The 18,896-nt window shown below is 37.3% G+C and overlaps 1 protein-coding gene across 1 annotated transcript in view; it reads right to left on the minus strand.

Moving 5' to 3' along the window:
* Positions 1–18,896, minus strand: part of BAZ1A (bromodomain adjacent to zinc finger domain 1A) — a 62,340-nt gene that overhangs the window by 33,618 nt on the left and 9,826 nt on the right. The window contains 6 exon segments of the mRNA XM_019474886.1: positions 233–399; positions 3,112–3,214; positions 3,870–4,004; positions 5,866–5,953; positions 7,191–7,292; positions 13,547–13,690. Coding sequence (XP_019330431.1) covers positions 233–399; positions 3,112–3,214; positions 3,870–4,004; positions 5,866–5,953; positions 7,191–7,292; positions 13,547–13,690 — 739 coding nt within the window.

Genomic DNA, 18,896 nt, shown 5'->3' on the forward strand with positions numbered 1-18,896 from the left:
AGTAAGTAAAAAGTGAACTTTTTGTGAACTAAAATTGTAATATAGAGAACGTTATCCAGAAATACAAATCCGTAATCATATCTTATAACTGCCTATTCTTCTAAAGTGCATTTCTATGAACAGAAAACAGTTAATGGAAAATAACTTGAAGCTGATAGCAACTAAGAAACAAGTAAACTAGAAAGCCAGTATACTGTTCCTACATGAAATACATATACTGCTAATGCATTACTTTTTCCTTTTCTATTTTGAGTCTCTCTTTCTCTTCTTTCTTCTTCATCCTTTCTTCTTCCACAATCTTCTTTAGTTCTTCTCTCTTTTTTTCCTTATCTTCTTTCTCCTTTTTCTTAGCTTCTATAGCATTTGCCTTCTCTCTTTTTCATTTAGCTTTTTCAAAAGCTGTAAAGGAAAAAACCAAACAAACCAAAGTTATTTTTTCTTTTATAAAATGTTAATTTTATTTAACTGTGCTAAGTAGACTGATCTTTTTATAATTACCATATTGAAAAGATATTGTTATGAAGACCGAATTGTTTCTATGCCAACCAGAAATTCAATCACTTGACAGCTCTTTAGAGAATCAGAATTTTAAGCCTAAGTAGTATACATGTTTTACAAGGTTGTCATCACTGTAATAAAGTCAAATTTCTCTGTTTTTATGAGTATACAGAAGTTTAATACTTGTTTATTGGTTTCTATCAAGTGACATATAAAGATGAGAACTGATTCCAACTGCATGTAATTACAGCAACGTATTTAGTAATGCTTGCTTAATAAAAGCATGTCACAACTAGGTATGGCATATAACCATGAAATATTTGTGACAGTAAAAACCTTTAAATAAGTGATCTTTAAATATTTAATTATTACTGAATTACTGAAAGTCAGTACATTTGAAACCTATTTAGTATTTCCGTGGGTTTTGTGCAAGTTTTACTTCTGTTATACAGTTTAATCTGAACTTTAATTGGTAATAAATGTTACTGCCTGAGGAGATCCAGAGTTCTTTGTAGCTGTCTGCAGAAGAACAGCAGGATACAAATTGCCACTTTCTGTGGACAGACAATGTCTGTCAATCCACACACAGGCTAACAAATAAAAGGGTGTCAGGGGGTTTACCATTTTAATTGAATAAACAAGGAAGCTAGAAACACAAGTGAAGAAAATGAAAAAAGATCCTTACTTCTATTACCAAGTGGATGGCACTCAAAAAGAGATTTTGATTACATTTTTCTATAAAATTCTGAGAACGGGCTAGATTGCTTTTACAGATAGCTACTACACATACAATGGCTCTCACCCAGCAAACAAAAGCAGTGAAGCTGATCCCCCATAGTCTTCTACATACTGAGAAGGTCGATTTTTCAAGGTACTTGGTATTTTGCTATCTTTTCACATCATTAATAAAGTACTATAGCAGCTCTTTATAAGAGACTTTATGAATGTCAGTAATTGCCATTCCAATTAAACATTATTTACAGGTAAAATGTTTAGATTAATTTTCAATTACATTAATATAGTATATTTGAAAGTGTACTTTTAAGCTTATTCTATGGATGGGATCATACTTTTCAAACAACCAGTATAACATGTTGCTGGTTTCAAATTAAAGAACTGTATCTTTGAAAAAAAAGTTTATAATCATGAGCCAACACTGGGACAAAAACGAACACAGAACAAGTGTGACACCACAGTATTTTTTTTTTATTATTATTATTACTTATCTGATGCATTCATCATAATTTTGTGTTCTCAACAAAGAACAGAAAGCATTTACAAAGTCTGAATATCAACATGCTGTGACAGCTTTCTAGTGAGGTTGCAGAAAATACAAAGAATACATTTGGATCTCCATGTTATACAACTTATTTCAAGGCTGATTGCTCTTTCATTGTTTGAAACTATATGTTTCAAGGGCATTGGGTTTTGGGGTGCAACAGGATAACACAAAGATAAAATTAAGCCAGAATGTGTCTTAACTAGTCTTCTAGAAGCTGTAGTTAACGCCACACAAGAAAGGAAGCAGCTTTGATGTTGATCAGCTATTACCTTGTTCTGTGCTATCATTTCCAGCACATAAACAAATAGATGCTAGCTGTGCAAAAAAGTGGACACACAAGTTTAGTGGAGCCCATTAAACCCTAGTGTCCCCATCTCCTATGAAGAAAAAGCCCTGAGCAGCCTGAGGCAACTTTGCAGTTATTATGTTGGACTAGATAACTTCCAGATATCCCTGCCATCCTAAAACATTCTATGATAATGGAAAGAAGAGGTAGAAACCAGAAGTTCACTGAAATATTTCCACAAGATGAAAGCCTTTCCTTAGGAAGGACATCAGTGCTTACAATCCAGAAGAACATCTCCTTGTCTGAGCTTTGTCTCCTCAAGAAGACACACCAGTTTACCTAGTTAAACCCGTAAAAAAGGTACGTGGGTCCCCTTACTTCATTTGAAATCAAGTTTAAATAGATCAGAAACAGGTCAAAACTAAGCCAAAATAATTCAATCAGTCTGAAATAAAAATCTCTTAAGTGATTTGTGCTCTTTTCATTAGAAAAATTTGTAAGCATACTGTAAGTAATCTTGCAGAACATTTAGACATACCTTAAATATCCAAGCACAGACATATTCAAAAAGACTCAGATTTCCTTAAGAATTATTACAGGTTTAGGAAGCATTGCAGTTCTTTTAAATTTTGAGGTAGTTTTTCTATTTACGGATTCTCCTCATACAACAGAATGATCTGTGTTAAATGTTCATGTTTTGATATACCTTCAGCTGGTAAAATTTATACGTGATTTCAGAATCCAAACTTCTGCAAAAATTTATTTTGCTCTTTATTTATCTGAGATAAAATTCAGCACAGCTGGACCGCAAGCTTCCTACATTTCCCCAGTTTAGAAAAATAAAAGTAAATAAATAATTCAGGAAACAATCATTCTAACCACTGAAAGGAGCACTTTGCAATAGTGCTGTGGCAGTGCTCTCTTTATACATTTTGAAAGTATTGCAGGACTTTGAAAGGTACAACCCCAAAAATACTCTAATTAAGGCCTGCTCTCAGACCTGCAAAAACTGGTTTACTAGTCATAGGACTAAACCTCAACTTACCCATGGCCTGCATATCTTCTTTTTGCTTCTGGAACCTTGTCTTTTCCCTTGCTACTTTACTTTTGTTTCCTTGGGTATTTTGTTTAGCAGTAATCTCGTCCTCCTGATAGAGAATTTGGAGGGGGAGTGGGAAAAAAAGAACATAATATCTACAGTGAAATGACCAGCAACAGACATTCCCAATTTTTCAACAGTTCTCTAAAGAATAAAAACAGGCTGTAAGAGTTTCCCACAAACATACTAAGTACTCAGAGATCCTGCCCAATAGCTGGGGGCAGGGGCAGACCCAAACCTTTTTCTTCCAGCTTTCTTTTTCAATAAAGTAGTTTAGAGCACTAAGCTTCACTGTGTTTAAATACAGGCAAGTGACGTAACTGTATCTGAGGGCAAGTGACATAATTGTATCTAAGAATACAAATTAAAGTTTTTTAGCAAATTATTTATTAGTAATTCTCAGAAGGGACAAGTACTCTATGCACCTTCACAACACACTGAAAAGCTAGTTTCTTGGTGGGATCACAAAAATAAGAAAGATAAAAATAAGAAGATAACATATCAAGTATGGTCCCTTTTACCAGCTTAACTATAAAGCAATCTACTTTAGTACCAATTATGTAATATATCCCAATTCATCCTCAAAGAAAAAAAGCACAACATCAACCTTGCATTCCAACTGTTCTGAAAGTTCAGAGAAAATGGAAGAACTTAAAGACTACACTGATGTATCTTCATCTGGAATTAAAAATGTTATTACTTACAAGACTAGTAGATGCCCTCTTTGGAGGTCTCCCTCGTCGTCTGCTTGCAGGACTGAAGATAAATGTGGGTGGGTCATCAGGAAAGAAGTAGGAAAAACTTTGTTCTGCTAGATTATATTTTGCAATTGATGTTGCCTTAGTAAGAAAGATGAAAGCAGATATTCATTGTGAAATTCTTACCTTTTCATAAATATAAGCTAATTAATGAATCATTAATTCAGAAAAAAAGACAATAAAAATAACTAGATCCACAACTGGTTAGCTTAGGATAAGAGATAAAACTCTGAAATAGTCTAACTGTAGAGTTAATCCACCAAGTGGATAATAATATGAGCAGCGCACATTTGAAAATAGAATTTGGCTTCATTTGGTAAGATTTTATTTCTTTAGATGCCTTTTAGCAAACACAGCTGGACACAGTCTTCCTAGCAAGTTACTGAAATGTGTTGAGATTGACTTTTGACAGCGAAAGCTGGAAAATTAATTTACTGAAGAATCACATAATTCTCTATCATACTTAAACATTTCTGGAGGAGGAGAAAGTTTATGATTTCTCTCATTTTGAATTGTCAAAGTTTCTTTTCAAGTCTGCTTTCTCAACCTGGTCACTTCAGGAAGCCTGCCCTTATCAAGTGATACGGATGAGGATACAAAAGAGACACTCCAAATAGGACATGTTCACCTAACTGCTGAAATGCAAGGCAATCAGCAAGGGAACAAGGAGACACTCCACAAAAAGCCCAAACAAAGAGAAGATGACAAATGCACACATGTACAGAATATAACCATTTTCCTGAGGCACCACAAATCATCGTTAATAGATAACTAGACCCAGCACACTGTATCACATCAAGGACAACATGATCACTAACAAGCCCAAGGAAGGGGGTGGTTTATCCCTTTCAGCTCTATCTTCTTCTATTTCCATTTCTTTAAAAGAGATGGACTTTAAAGTTACAAACTTATTTAGAAATTAGTTGCCTTTGTTATTTTCTACAACTTTCACAGGCAAACCTCTCATTGATGCTCTCATCTCAGAGCAGTTACACAGCTGTATGAGAATTCCTCTTAAACACACACACAAAACACAAGACGTAATAAACAAACGTGCTACTTTCTAAAAACAAGGTGAAGATAAGGATTTCAGGGTCAAGGCTGCAATATGCAGTGAGAGTCCAGGATCTCCTGTGGCACAGCAAGCCAAGGCAAGGGAAATTGCTGCTTATTTGGTAAGCGTGGGAAAAGCTGCTCAATTCCTTGAGCACAAGGAAACAAATTCTCAAAGTCATCCTGCACGGACTAAGATGTGAACTTTAGTCTGAACTTCTACTAAGTATCACCATATATGTCCACATAAGATGACAAAGATATGCATCTTAATATCTTCAACATCTAAGGCCTCATCAAAAGCCCATTCCAGCCACCTGAACTCTTCGGTACTCCTGCCTCACTGAAGAACTGGAGACTGAATTCAATCTACAATAAAATATTTTCCAGCTAAAAGCATTACAACAGAATAATATTAGCTTACTGTACCAAAACAGAAATAGTTAATTTTTATTTGACTTCGAAATACCAGCTGCATACCTTGAAGAATGAAAACAACTCATGTGTTAGACTAAGCAAAAATATATATTGTTTTAATATAACATTTTTCTAGGTAAAAGCTCCCATTTTTATTTTGGGGACTTTTCTAAACTGGTAGCTAAAGAAGAAATTAGAGAATTAAGTTCTGCTCCATGTACAGAAAAACTACTATCTTGTTTACAAGCAAAAGTTAACAAAAACCTGTTTTTTACAGAAAAAGTTGCAGTATTCATCCTTTTATTTTGGAAAAGTCAAATACTAACTCAATATATTATACTTACAAAAAGCTAAACTTGATGTAGTTTAAAAAAGAAGCTCTGAGCAGCTACCAAAGAAGAGGAAAAAAAAAAAAAAAAAAAGACTGAGTAGGGTCAATACTCTATCCCACAAATTATTCCTTCTTATTTACCTTAGTTTTAATGACTCCATCATGTGGTTCACAGTGTTGTTTCAGAAAAAGTTTAAGTCTATCACGAGAAAAGAAATGTTTCCTCCGGCTGTATTAGGAAAGAAAGGTAGTATTATCAAATAACATCTTTAATTATTGTTTAAGTGCAGCTGACAATATGTGCAAAACATGTAACAGATCATATGATTGACCTTTTTCTCAGTTTCTTAATTATAAATTACACCCTTACTACTGCAACTAACAGTCGTTCTTTGCAACCCCAATTCAATATAAAATTTCCTTATGAACAAAACAAAAGCCAAGTAATACTTAAACAGTTGTTTTATGCATCTGTAATTTTTGTTTTGAAGATCCTGGTATGTGCTCTTTTATACACACACACAAACTCCATAGCCTATTCATCCCCACTAGACCCTCCAAACATTCCTTTCTATCACAGTAGCTTTTAAAATCCCCAAATAAAACTAAAGTCCGATTGTTTCAGAAGGGGGTGAAAACAAGCACGCAAACAAGGACAGCAGGAAAGCAGCATTCACATCTCTCAGACGGGGAGGTAAGGCACAGAAGTCTCAAGCCAACAAGTGAGAGGTATGAATTTACATGTTGCTTGGTCAGGCTGTGGCACTCCTTGCTACAGGACAGTGTGCACTCTAAATGCTTCCTGGCATCCCAGAGAACGCGCAGTACTTCATGGGAAGGAGAAAACCAACTACACAGGAGTAGTTAACGAAAAAACTAATCTCGATTCATGCTGGAACTAAATGACTTGAAATCACTGAAATTTTTTTCGAAGTATCCAGTTTATGAAGTTTTGAAGCACAATCTACTCTAAAAAAATGTTTTAACTAAATTCAAGACAAAATTATGTTATTTAAGAAGCAAAGACTCTTTGCAGCTTTCTATTTTAAAGCAGTAAAGCAGTTTGATTGCCAATGTCTGCTCCAACACTTCAAACCAGTCATGCTACCACACAGAGAGAGCTCATAATGCCAATAGTTCATCAATATTACAGCACAGGGTTCTCAAACTTTTTTTCACCTACTCCATCAGTCACAGCAGTAAGGCACAGGCATCAGAAGCAACAGCAGGTCTCATCTGTGTGCCAACAAAAGCACAGAGACTTGTAAGGAGTTGGTATCTGTGTTAATACTAGTAAAGCTTGGAACCCTTGCTACAGAAAGCCTGTGAAACACAGTATTTTGTTCCAGTGCCTCTAGTAGTTCTAACATATTATACTAAAATGCCATTTTATATCAAAAACATCTTACAGTGACTTACACAACTCACACAAAGTACAATTTTAACTTTCATATACTAATTTTTACCTTAGTTGAGATGCTTTAACAATAACAGCTTCATATAGTTCTTTTTTAATAGGTTGGACTTTGTATTTGAACAAAGAAGGGTCAATTATGGCTTTCTTCTCCCTAAAAAAAATTAAAAGTTAACCACAATCACAAAACATCAGTCATATTGTACACATTTAATATATTTATATGCATACACAATGGACCTCTTGAAAATACCCAGCCATATTTAATACAGGCTGTAACTTCCACTGATACCAAAGAGGACTTATTCACTTCTGCTAACTTCTCTTCCACTAGATTTAGATCTGCATCAAAGCCAGTTCCTGCAAGGAACAGGAAAAGGGATCGGGGATGTTGGTTTTCTTAGCAGGAAGATGGGACCTGAGAAGGGAAGGAAGAACAAAGAGGGAGACAAGTAATGATACATCCCTATCCCTCAGAAAATAGTCTCCTTAATATTCTCAGTACTCATGATGGCAACAGGAAGGCAGGAAAAAGGAGAAAAATATGATGAGGAAGGCATCCAAAAGACAGAGTTAAATAAAATGAATAAAAATAGTAGCCACAGAGCTACAGATCACATCTCAAAATGAATAAAAAACAGGTACAATATTTTTCTGAAATACCCATTTAGAAAAAACACCCTCACCAACAACATTCTGAAAAATAACAGGAATCGTAACGCAATGCATCTACGCTTTAAAATAAATGCTTAGAGTTACATGGTTCCCCCCGCCCCCCCCCCGAAGTGTACTTCCCTTTTACAGCTATCAGCGACAGAGAACTAGATTTTTTTTCCCCCTGGAAAATATTTCTTCAGTTTTAACGTAACAGTAACTGTTTTCTTACACCTCTTCCTAGGATAATAACCACCCAGGTCTGGCGTGCTACCAAAACAAAATTCACTCCTTTAAAAAACAAAGAGAGGGTTTTTGCCATAGACAATATACTTTAAATAGTCTGGTATATTTATGGACAGACTTCATGGACAGAGTTAAACTACTGAGATTTTCTTTAAACAATGTTGCATTTTGCTATTAAACAACAGAACTAACTTCTCCTAGGGTGGTAATTTGTAATCAAAAGTCGTATTGCTTTATCAGGAAGAATTCAACTGCCATCTTATTTCATCAGTAAGGGAAGGTGAAGTAGTTACATGGATGAACTAGGAGATTTACAGCTATGCATTTCATCATCATTGTCAGTCTTTCTAGCATTTACAAAATGCTTGAAGGTGGAGTCTGTGACAAAACAAAATAAATCAATATACCACTTGCTATTCTTTACCCCTATGAAGAACACACATAAGATGTAGTGAACTGTACTTTGCAAGCTTGTTGAATGTGAAATTTGCTCCAATTCTTGTTTTTTTCCCCCCTCACTAACTCTGTGAAATAGAAGTCCAAAGAAATGCAACATTCAGATACTTAATAATAAATACATTAATTCATACAAATGAAGTGTAAAAGAAACAGTACTTATCCACAGTTAGTGTCATTTTAGATAAGAATAATTTGCAAATTTCTGGAGAAAAATAGTTTACGATGATTAAATGATCAACATAGTTAAAACCAAATGAAGGGACAGAAAAGAAGATTTAGACTTGGAAACAGCAACACGTCTACTGGACCTACAGATAAGCACTATGATATACACTGTCTGCCGTGCATGATGCTATCCAAGTTAAAGTCTCAAGCTGAGTCACTCAGACCAACTCCAATTTAAGAAAAATAATTAAAAAAACCCTACCCAGCTAGTCATATTAGCAAAACAGAGATAAACTGTATAAACAAAGTAATTCAGTATACCCACTGGGAAGATTTTAACATCTCTGCCTATAATACTAAGTTTGTTAAAAGAGGCTTCATATTTTGGTCATACTGTGACTTGGTCTTCCATGATCATCTTCAGCCTCAAGAGAGGAAAGCTAAAGTAATGAACGCTGTCGCTAGAAATTTCTGGATAGTATCAAATGCAAATTTGTTCCCTCACCATACACCCCTGCATTTCCAGTCCTTTAGTGTAACCGGTTAAAGAAGGACCCAAACCAGATAGTGTTCAGATACAGAATAAAAGGCAAGTTCCAATGTTATACCAAAAGTATATTAACTTATTTATACATTTTGAATAGATTCTCAGCTCCAACTGTCTGTAATCAAAAGCAGGGCCCAAAGAATAATCAAATGGTTAACTCTTGTATCATTAACCTTTACTTTCTAGTTTGAGTAAATCCTTCTCTCACCTTCAGTGGATCATATATAATAGCCCCAACCTAATTTCCAAACACACTGTTTTTTCTGCTTAGTTTTCAAGTTTCCAATGATTATCCTAAGAAGTAAACATATTCCTGAAATCCTCCTCCATAAATCCAAATTTAAAGTAAAAATTTTGCTTAGTGCAGAAGAGGAAGACAAAGGTCATTCAGTACATGTAGAAAGCTTTAAAAATTACATAGATTATCTAGTCACTTTGGCATAAAAGTAATATTATTTTTTTGTTATATTTTACTTTATAAAGCATTATATAAAGCATACAAGAGTTAGCAAAGGTTAGACCCATTTTGCAGCAGAGAGACCCTACAGCAAGTCTTCACAGGACAGCTCTGACAGACCACCAGATCCAGAGGAAAGAATAACAGAGTATCTTGTAACTTAGTAGGTGAAAACTGGAGCTGACTCACCCGTATTATACTAGTTTCTACTGCACTCAAGTAAACGTGCCTAGCACCTGGCAGAGTCTTGCATTTTTGTAATGAGGTTATTCTGAACCACCAACAGATAATCATCTCATCAGCCCCTCAATTACTTTGGCCACATGACCTGGATATAAATTTCTGCTTACAGTCCTGCTGTATTATATTCAGACAGCATGGTCTTAAGGTAGCTTTACCAAGAAACTTCTGAGACCTTGTTCTTCTGAGTTACCTTGTCCAGGATATGACTAGCTATATTATCTGGTCTGAGTCTTGCTGGAGCTACCTATATCTTGCAGCATTAATAGAACTAGAAAAATTGCACAGAAAAATACTGAGGGTTAGAGGATCAGGAATGCATCTAAAATTAATGCTGTCCTCCTTTTCCAAAAGGAGTCAGCAGCTTTTTTCTTCTTCTCTTTGGCTAAGTTTGAGAATGGGAAAAGCTCCCTTGAAGAATGCTTGCTAAATAACACAATCATTTATGGTCTCCTTATACTCCAGTGCAAGCCTTACAGAGAAGTGATCTGTCAGTATATTGATCCTGAAAGAAAAGCTGGCCTCTGCACACCTCTGAAGGTTGCTGCTGCCAAGCTACTTTATACCGAGCAATTACAATGCCCATTTGGAACTGCAAATATTTTCTGGAATCACACTAAACCATCAACATGGAAATACAGCAACCTGAAGACTGATAACAGCATGCTGATTATACCGCTCTAGGGACAAGACAACAGCACTTTTGATGAAGATTTTAAGCTACCTTTGATCCAGTACTTTGGTCTTTCCTTACAATACAAAGTGGACTAAGACCTACCACTGTTGTTATTAGATTCAGGGGATGAAGGGACGAGAGGGGAAGGAAGGAAAGAGGAAAGATAAGAATTAAAGATGAGTAGAGATTTGTTCTACTGAAGACATTGTATAGCTTTAATGACAAGCTATGACCGTGCTTTTTGAAATATCCTGTTCATAATTTCTTCTCCAAATAGAGCCAGAAAAACTAGGTTGAAAGTGGTAAAAAATCTGGATGGTAAGGTTCCACTGGTATTGTTTCCAAAAATTTTGTTACCTCTGCTTGCATCCCAAAATTTGCAGAAACAATTAACCCTTCCCCAAAATAAAGATACTTCACTTCCAATTGAATAAACACCCAAATTTACTGCCACAAACCAGCCAGCAAGCCAAGAAGAAGTTTTTCTTCTAGTATTTCTGATGTGGTTGATGGTTCACATTACTCAGTCCTGGCAGGAGGAATGCCATGAATTTAAGTTGCAGTTAGTATTGTATATATTTGGCAGTACAAGCCCCTCAATCTCCAGTCTGCTGCCGAGTGCTAAAGCGAATGCAAGAGTTCAACCTTATCCCTAAGTCCAGCAGTTTAAGGTATGAACACTGCTATTCTATGATGACCACTATCCTACAGTACCAGAGGGTCCCAGGGCATAACATCAACAGTTTAAGATCCAAGAAGATTGCTACCTTTTGCTTCGCAACCCAGGCCTTACAAGGCAGCCTGTTTTTCTGAGGGAGTGCAGAAGTGAGAGCATCCTGGCCTCTTTCTCCCTGTACAACCTCAGCTTTTACTGCAGAACACAATAAAAAAAGGTCAGCAGGAACACTTGTACAGAATGCGTGGCTATTTCTGCCCCACGTAGACAGAAGCAGGGTCAGAGAAAGGTTGGGATCTCTAATGACATCTATTTTCAGTTAAGATTCTCTAGCCTTACAGATTCTTTAGGAAAAATATTTGCAGATGGCCCATCAATCTGTGCTGTGCTCCCCTCCCCCTCTCACAAACACACCGAGCATCTGCTGTACCATTGTTTAACGGCACTGCAGCTTTGCACGAAGGCTGGGTCTCAAAACCTGGAGATTTGTGTGCAGACGGAGGCAGAACTGTGGTTCTGCACATATCAACTTGACACTGGTCCCAAGGCGAATAACATCCATATTCTCCACATCCAAGTTTCTCCACAAACAGCAAAATACAGTCCCTGAAGGATTAGGGCTGCAAACAGTGTCACTCAGTTCAGTGAGATTTCTTACTGTTACGAGTAAGGGTATAAAGAATCTTAGATGCCAATATACAAAAATTGACAACAATGCTCTACTTTCAGATAGGTTTTACAGGTACAGCAAATAATACTTTCCAAGTTTGCATATACCCAGAATATATCCAGAAACTAACCGGAGGTGTTATTACACTCTTGCATTTGTTATAAAAAGACTCGCTTAAAACTTCCAGTAAGCATTTTAAAGTCGTAAGAGGTTTGCAATTTAAGCTTGTAGCATAGATGTTAGTTAGGTATGCCACAGAACAGTGCTTCAAAAATTTGTATATTCTCACAAGATTTCACTTTCTAAGAGAAAGAAATTATTTTCCCTCCCTTCTCTGCATTGTCAAAATAAGTAATCAGCTGGGGAGAACCACGGACTGGGAGTGTAAGACTCAGTCTTACTACCAGCTCTGCATGCATGAAAGTGACAGCAGTATAAAGGGATCAATCCCACAGTCAGCTCTGTGCACGCTTGCATTATTCCAAGAATAACCTCCTTTCAAATGCCATATGCCTTGTGGAACACAGAAAATGCATTTATTTTCTCAAAGATGTAGGACCTCTTCATGAAGAACTTGGACACTGCCTTCAAGAGACAGAGGAGAATTTTAAAAATTATTTATCCCATGTTATTTTCTTAGCCAAGTGAGGAGCCCCACCCTAGTTATTCAAGGCATATCAGGACATGGAAGTCCTCATGCAGCACTCAGTAAGAATAACTTCTGCATCCACATGACATCTCAAAGTCAATGACAGTTCATATAAAGCCTGTATGTTGCTAGATTCAAGATTGGAGTCCATTTCAAACCCTCTTCTTTCATCAACATTGTGATTGTGAAGCACAGAAATCTTTCTTCTCATTATACTGCTAGGATAAGCTGCATATATATGCTCAATTACTGGTCAGTAAAGGGATACTCCAAATTAAACACCACAATTATAGCCAAGAAGCTCTCTTATTCAATGTTATTAAGCTACTCCAGCCTACAGGCAGTTCCTTAAGACAAGACACACGCTGTTTCACTGCACCTAAAATCATAATCAAATCCATGAAATACAATGGTATATATTTATATGGACACATGCACAATGAAGAAAGCTTTGTACATTTTTATATTTTGGACACAAACACATTAAGTCTCTGGAAATACTTTTCAGAGAGTTCCAGTTAAGAGCATGTCCTCTTATTATAAGGCAATCTCAACTCTGAGCCCCATGATGGAAGTGAAGTAATACATCATGCTAAGTAGTATCAGGCTGTAGAAATGCAGAACATGACTGCATTTTCCAAGCTATGGCAGCACAGGTTCTGCAGCACAGAGAGGATTAGTGATAGGCATACATGGCTCTTCCACCATCTCTCAACAGAAACACTGGCATTCCAAACAGATTAACAATGATTATTCTGTAGGTACTCCATGTCTCATAACGCACAGTTCTCTGGTGGATTACACATAGCATAACTGGCACCTGTGAATATTCAGCTGGTCACCTTCAGCTGGCTGAACACTCGCAATCCATACAGATCAAATAATTTGTTTCAGTCAGACCCTGCCACATCTGCTTTAGTCTCATTTCTACCCAGCCCAAATGCTTTATACTGTAGAAGTATCATTTACCCATTTTGTGCAGAGTTATTGTGCGTTTCTGAGTCGTCACTGTCGCTGATGACAATTGTGTCTCCATCAGTGCTGCTGGTGTGGCCGTTTGCCATTCCATTGTGATGGGCTGGAGCTATGACTTCCAAAATCTTACACTGCAACCTGAAATAAAACACAGACATTTATTACCATCAAAGTCTTTCACTAGTGCAAGGAGTCTAAAGTTGTAGCAGATGTTATTTTAAGAATACATATATAACTGAACATTGTGTTGTGTACTAAGTAAGTAAATACCGAAGAGCCTTGGGCTGAAATACTAGGTAAAATATTAATTTAATGAGTTCCATCTCATAAATGAACAAATTCATCTGCTTACACAGTTATCAGCTTCACTACTCAGGACAACAAATCAAGTCACTGGTAGAATTATTTGTACTTGTGCATTTTTTTTCAGTTCTCACTTAAGTAAACTAAAAGTTAACTTAATGTGTTACTTTAAAAGTAGACACCAAACCTTTTACATTTATTTTGACAGCAGTCTAAGAAAAGCAAAAGATTTTCAGATCCCAAAGCATTTTTACTTATAAGAGATCATCTTCTACTGCTGTCGATGACCTAAATAAACAAGGCTGAAATGATCGTTATGCATCTAATCTTAATAATGGTCCATTTATCTGCTGACACATATTAAGGCTCCATCTGGCACGCACACAATTGACAAAACAAGTCTATCCCTTTGCCATCCTGAATGCTAGTTATAAAAGGCAGAATTAACTACTATTAACTACTAAAAGTATAATTAATCAGCACTTCATGCTGTGTAACTGTATTACAGCTGGTTCTTAACCACTAACTTTCACCCCTTTCTGGAATTCCATGGTTCATATTTTTTAGTTTAGTCTCCTAAAGCCTTGTCTGCTTCCTGAAAATTAACTACTGCAGTCAATGGATGCTGTCACATACTAACACTAAAAGCTCAAAGGGTAGGGGGAGAAAGAACACATAATAATTCTCTTCTCTGGGCACCAAACACTATCTCTTGAAATGAATAAAATGGAGAATACATGAATCACAGGGCTTGAATTAGCATGGCATCACGCACAAGCTAAAAAACAAACAAACAAAACCCCCAACAAATCTATGACAGACAAATTCTAAGTGTTCTTCTATCTGAACTGAACACTGGCAAAAAGGAAACAGTGTCAAAATATTTCTTAAACACCTCTTTCTACAAGCAGACAGTACTACGCAAAATCTGCACACACTGAGGGGAAAAAAAGAGGGGGGCAGAGGGAGAAACGCTGAAAACATTAAAATATCCTAGGTCGTATTCATTTGTGAATTTAGCTAGGACCAGTAACACAGCTAGTGCCTGTAGCTGTCCTCCCCAAGCCTCTCTCCAACAGGGAGAGAGTGCCAGGATGCTTCAATGGGATGTGTTATTTTTAAAAAAAGAATAAAAATTTTAAAAAACCCAACCTATTAACATCTTTATATATTCCTAAAGACAACAATATGACCAATGCTTAATTATCCACGGGGACACCAGAGCTGCCTGCATGCAGAGGCAGCCTGAGTCCACTGGACTCACTGACCACAGGCACGCTGCCATTCCAATGCAGCCGGCCCCATTTCCAAAGCTGGCTGGTCTGGGGCTGGAAGACGTGTTTTCCTGGTGAGTGGAGCCCAAGCTAATTAACTGTGCAAATCTAAATAGACTCTGTGTAAAGAACCAAGAGCACCCAAGTATGTAATGGAGACAGAGCCTAGTGGCTGTTCACAAAATAAGTCCAAGTCCAACAAGGCTTATTAAGGTCTGGCCCAGCACCAGACTCCGGCTGAGTCCTAAGAGAAAAGTCTATCCTTACAGTATCTTGGTTTTCCAGTATTCGGAACATCACAGCCTCCCCTTCATACTAAATAATATGGAGCTGACTGCATGGCAGATTGTATTATTAGACTGTTTTTTTAAATCCAAAGATCACCTGCTAAAAAAGACTTCTTAGTAGAATTATTTTTGTTTCAGATTATAAAATACATTTCCTAGAGAGTTCAACTCAATTTAAAAAAAAAAACTTTTAATTTCTAATGGAAAATAATCAAAAGCACCAATGCTTAAGGCTACTGACACTTTTTCTAATTTGTTTACCATTCGAAGACCACTAGAGGGAGCGCATATACACTAAATTTGCAATCGCAGTAAAACAGCCACATGAAAGCTAAATCGCAACCTACACTACCCAGTGCCATGAAAGGACAAAGAGGCTAAAACACACACACACGAATCAATCTTCCTGGACAAAAAGACTTGAATATTTAGTCACCGAGTATTTTACCATCACTTAATTTACCTGTTTATCCACTGGACAGCCCTGTAATTTACAGGGTATCACATCTCCTTCCGTAAGAACGGAAATTATATATTCTATACACTTGATCCAGTAAGTAGCAAAATCCCCAATACAGCTGCCTTCCTCTCCCCTCCCCCTTTTTATTATTAAACAGGGAGAATGACTAGCAGAATAAGCTATCACAGACAGCAAGTGATTCTCCATCCTCTATGCTGTCATTCAAATAATCACCAGAAATCTTTGGGGAAGGAATCAAGTGAAACACACTTTACCTGGCTCAATAAAAGCATAATCCAATGAAATTTAATGGTTACTGATAGACGGGATTAAAGAAAGTGATGCAACCGTTCCTTCTGGCATTAGAGAAATAATAATCTACGAATGAAGACTTGACTAGACAGTCAAGTCATGGCTAGTAGCAGCCAATTCCCTGGGTTAAGAGAGGCAAAGACACTCTGCTTTTAGTACCAACGAAGTGCCGCTCTTCTTAATAACCTAATCATTCCCTGAGTTCACTTATTACAACTCTTATTTTATATCATAAGGCACATAAAACAGTAGAGCTGAAAGCTGAAGTAAGACACTCAAATGAAGCATACTACTTGAAATACTTTCTAAAAAGGATACCTTAAGATCTTTACAGAGCTTATGTCAAAGTCAAGCCATGCTCACCCACTATTTCCCATAAAATAAGAACTGTGGGCACCTCAATCTAAAAAGACAGCAGTGTTAAAATAAATAAATACATACCCCCATATCCCCCTCAGTCAGGAAGCACTTTCTTCAAATAACAATAAATATTGTGAAAAAGCTTACAGCCACACTAAGTGAATCCCACAGGTATTCAGAAAAGGATGAGATAAATTGAGAATAGAGCCATCATGAACTTTTACACAGTAGTCCCAGCAACTCTTGCTCAGACATTGACAGCCAAAAGCTAGAAGAGTAAACCTGCAAAAGAATTACCCCATACTCCAAAAGTTTTGCATACCTCTTTCTGCACTACAGGCTGCTATCAACAACAGGGTACAGGTCCTCTGACCTGTCCCAAGGATGGCCTTTATGCTCACAGTTTAATGTTTTGCTAAGCTCAGAAACCAAGCTCTTTGAGGTTCTCTTATGTTATGGGAAAGGTTCCAAGAAGTGCTTGGCCTATGCGATTAAATCTGTTGTTTTTTGAAGAAAGAGAACAACAGCACAGGAACCCGAAAGTTTTAAACACAAAGCCAGAGGTGGTATCACCAATGTAATTTTTTTTAAAATACCAGTGCACATCTCCTTCTCTCTCAAATGAAAAAAACTGAGATCTTCCATTGAGTTCCATGAATTTCAGATAGGGCTGGTCAGCTGCACAGGTGAAAGAACATAGCTGACTCCAACAATCTAAGGGCAAGAGACACTGCCTGGAGACTGTGGCACAGGTCACAGTTTCTCTGGAAACCCAACTCCATCAGTCTCTCTCTAGAACGATTCTGAGCTGTGCTTTGAAAAGCAGCTTAGCACAACTAGCAGAAAACTTTATGTAGGACTGAACCTTGTCACTCCTAGAAGAACAGTAAGGAAGTGGCAGGCTGAAGGTGTATAAAAGCAAACTGCATCTGCAGCCTCAGGCTGCTGCTCCATGAGATGCAGAGATGACTTAACAGTTCAACACTGCCAAGGGGGGAAATCTTCCCTTGCCGTTCCTCCTTCCAGCCACATACATGGTGCAGTGCTTGCTTTTTGTAGCTCTGGCGCTCAGTATTATTTATTGATTGCCATTAAATTGAAGTCACTTACCTAACAACAACAACAACCACCACCCCAGAACTAACCCAATGCGAAGAGCTTGTTAAGTTTTTGTCCTATCAGCTACTTCAAGTGGCCCTCTGAAGGATCTGATGAGAACTAGAGCATGTGCAAGAGGCAAATATTGGCCACAGCCAGAAGCAGAGGAGGAAGGAGAAGTAGTAAGAACTCCCTCACTTAAAGGCCCTGAGACACTGTAACTTCTTGAATAGCTTAGTGATTTCAGTAGTTTATCCTTCCTAACTGAAAAATAACATCTAGGCAAATGAACACTGGGTCACTAGGAGAGTCTGTTCCAGGGAAACCACACACCTAACAAGGTAGTTGGGCAAGACGTGCTTCAAACTCACCAGTAGTTCAAGGTGAGCGTGATTCAGGAAAACCCAGAACAAAGGGTAAGTATAACTTACCTGCCACATTTCTCTTTAATTCAGCTCAGCAACTCAAAGGCACATACCTGTTTGTCCAGCAACTCGTAATAGCTTGTATATCTCTATCTACCTCTGCTGAAGCAGCAGCAGAACACAATTTGAAGAGAAAGAAAAGCTGCACTCTACTATGTAAAACGGGCCAAAAAGAGCCATCGCAGGATGTCAAGTGGAAACCTTAACCCTGCAATTATTGGCACTTTCACTTAACTCAGAGTTGTTCTTCCCAAATGCTGAGTAGGCCTTTATATCCAACCACAGCTGGAGTTGGAAGCTGTGAGAGGAGAGGCCACTTCTCACTGCCCATCAGCTGAGCATTCTGCACAACAGCTTTTGATCTGGCTGGTGCTAACTACTGTGATATAAATAATAGTCTGGCACTCTGCTATGTCCTCATTTCAGGTCAAAAAACAAGATCCCTTGAAGGCCCAGGTGACTTATAAACATGCCTCTCTATGCTTTACAATAAGCAGACAAAAAACATCCCTTGGATGCAGAAGGCTGTTTCAAATGGGGTGATGGGGTAATATTGCAATACTTTCAGGCCAACTTTTAACATAAAACAATGATCAGTGAGACATAAAGAAAACAATGATCAGTGAGTCAGAAGCAAAAGGAAATTAACTTTTTAAAACAGACACCCAAATGAAAGCAAAGTTTTTTCAAATGCCAAGATTAAAAAAGCATACCTTTTCTAATAGTATGTAAAGTTAGTTGGATACAGAAAACCCCAAAAGAGTCAGTAATACAAGAAGCTATAGTAGCAAGTACCAAGAAGTACCAAAAAGCTATAACCTCATT

The sequence above is a fragment of the Aptenodytes forsteri genome, unplaced genomic scaffold (genome assembly GCF_000699145.1).
Source record: "Aptenodytes forsteri isolate BGI_AS27 unplaced genomic scaffold, ASM69914v1 Scaffold108, whole genome shotgun sequence".
NCBI classification, from domain to species: domain Eukaryota; kingdom Metazoa; phylum Chordata; class Aves; order Sphenisciformes; family Spheniscidae; genus Aptenodytes; species Aptenodytes forsteri.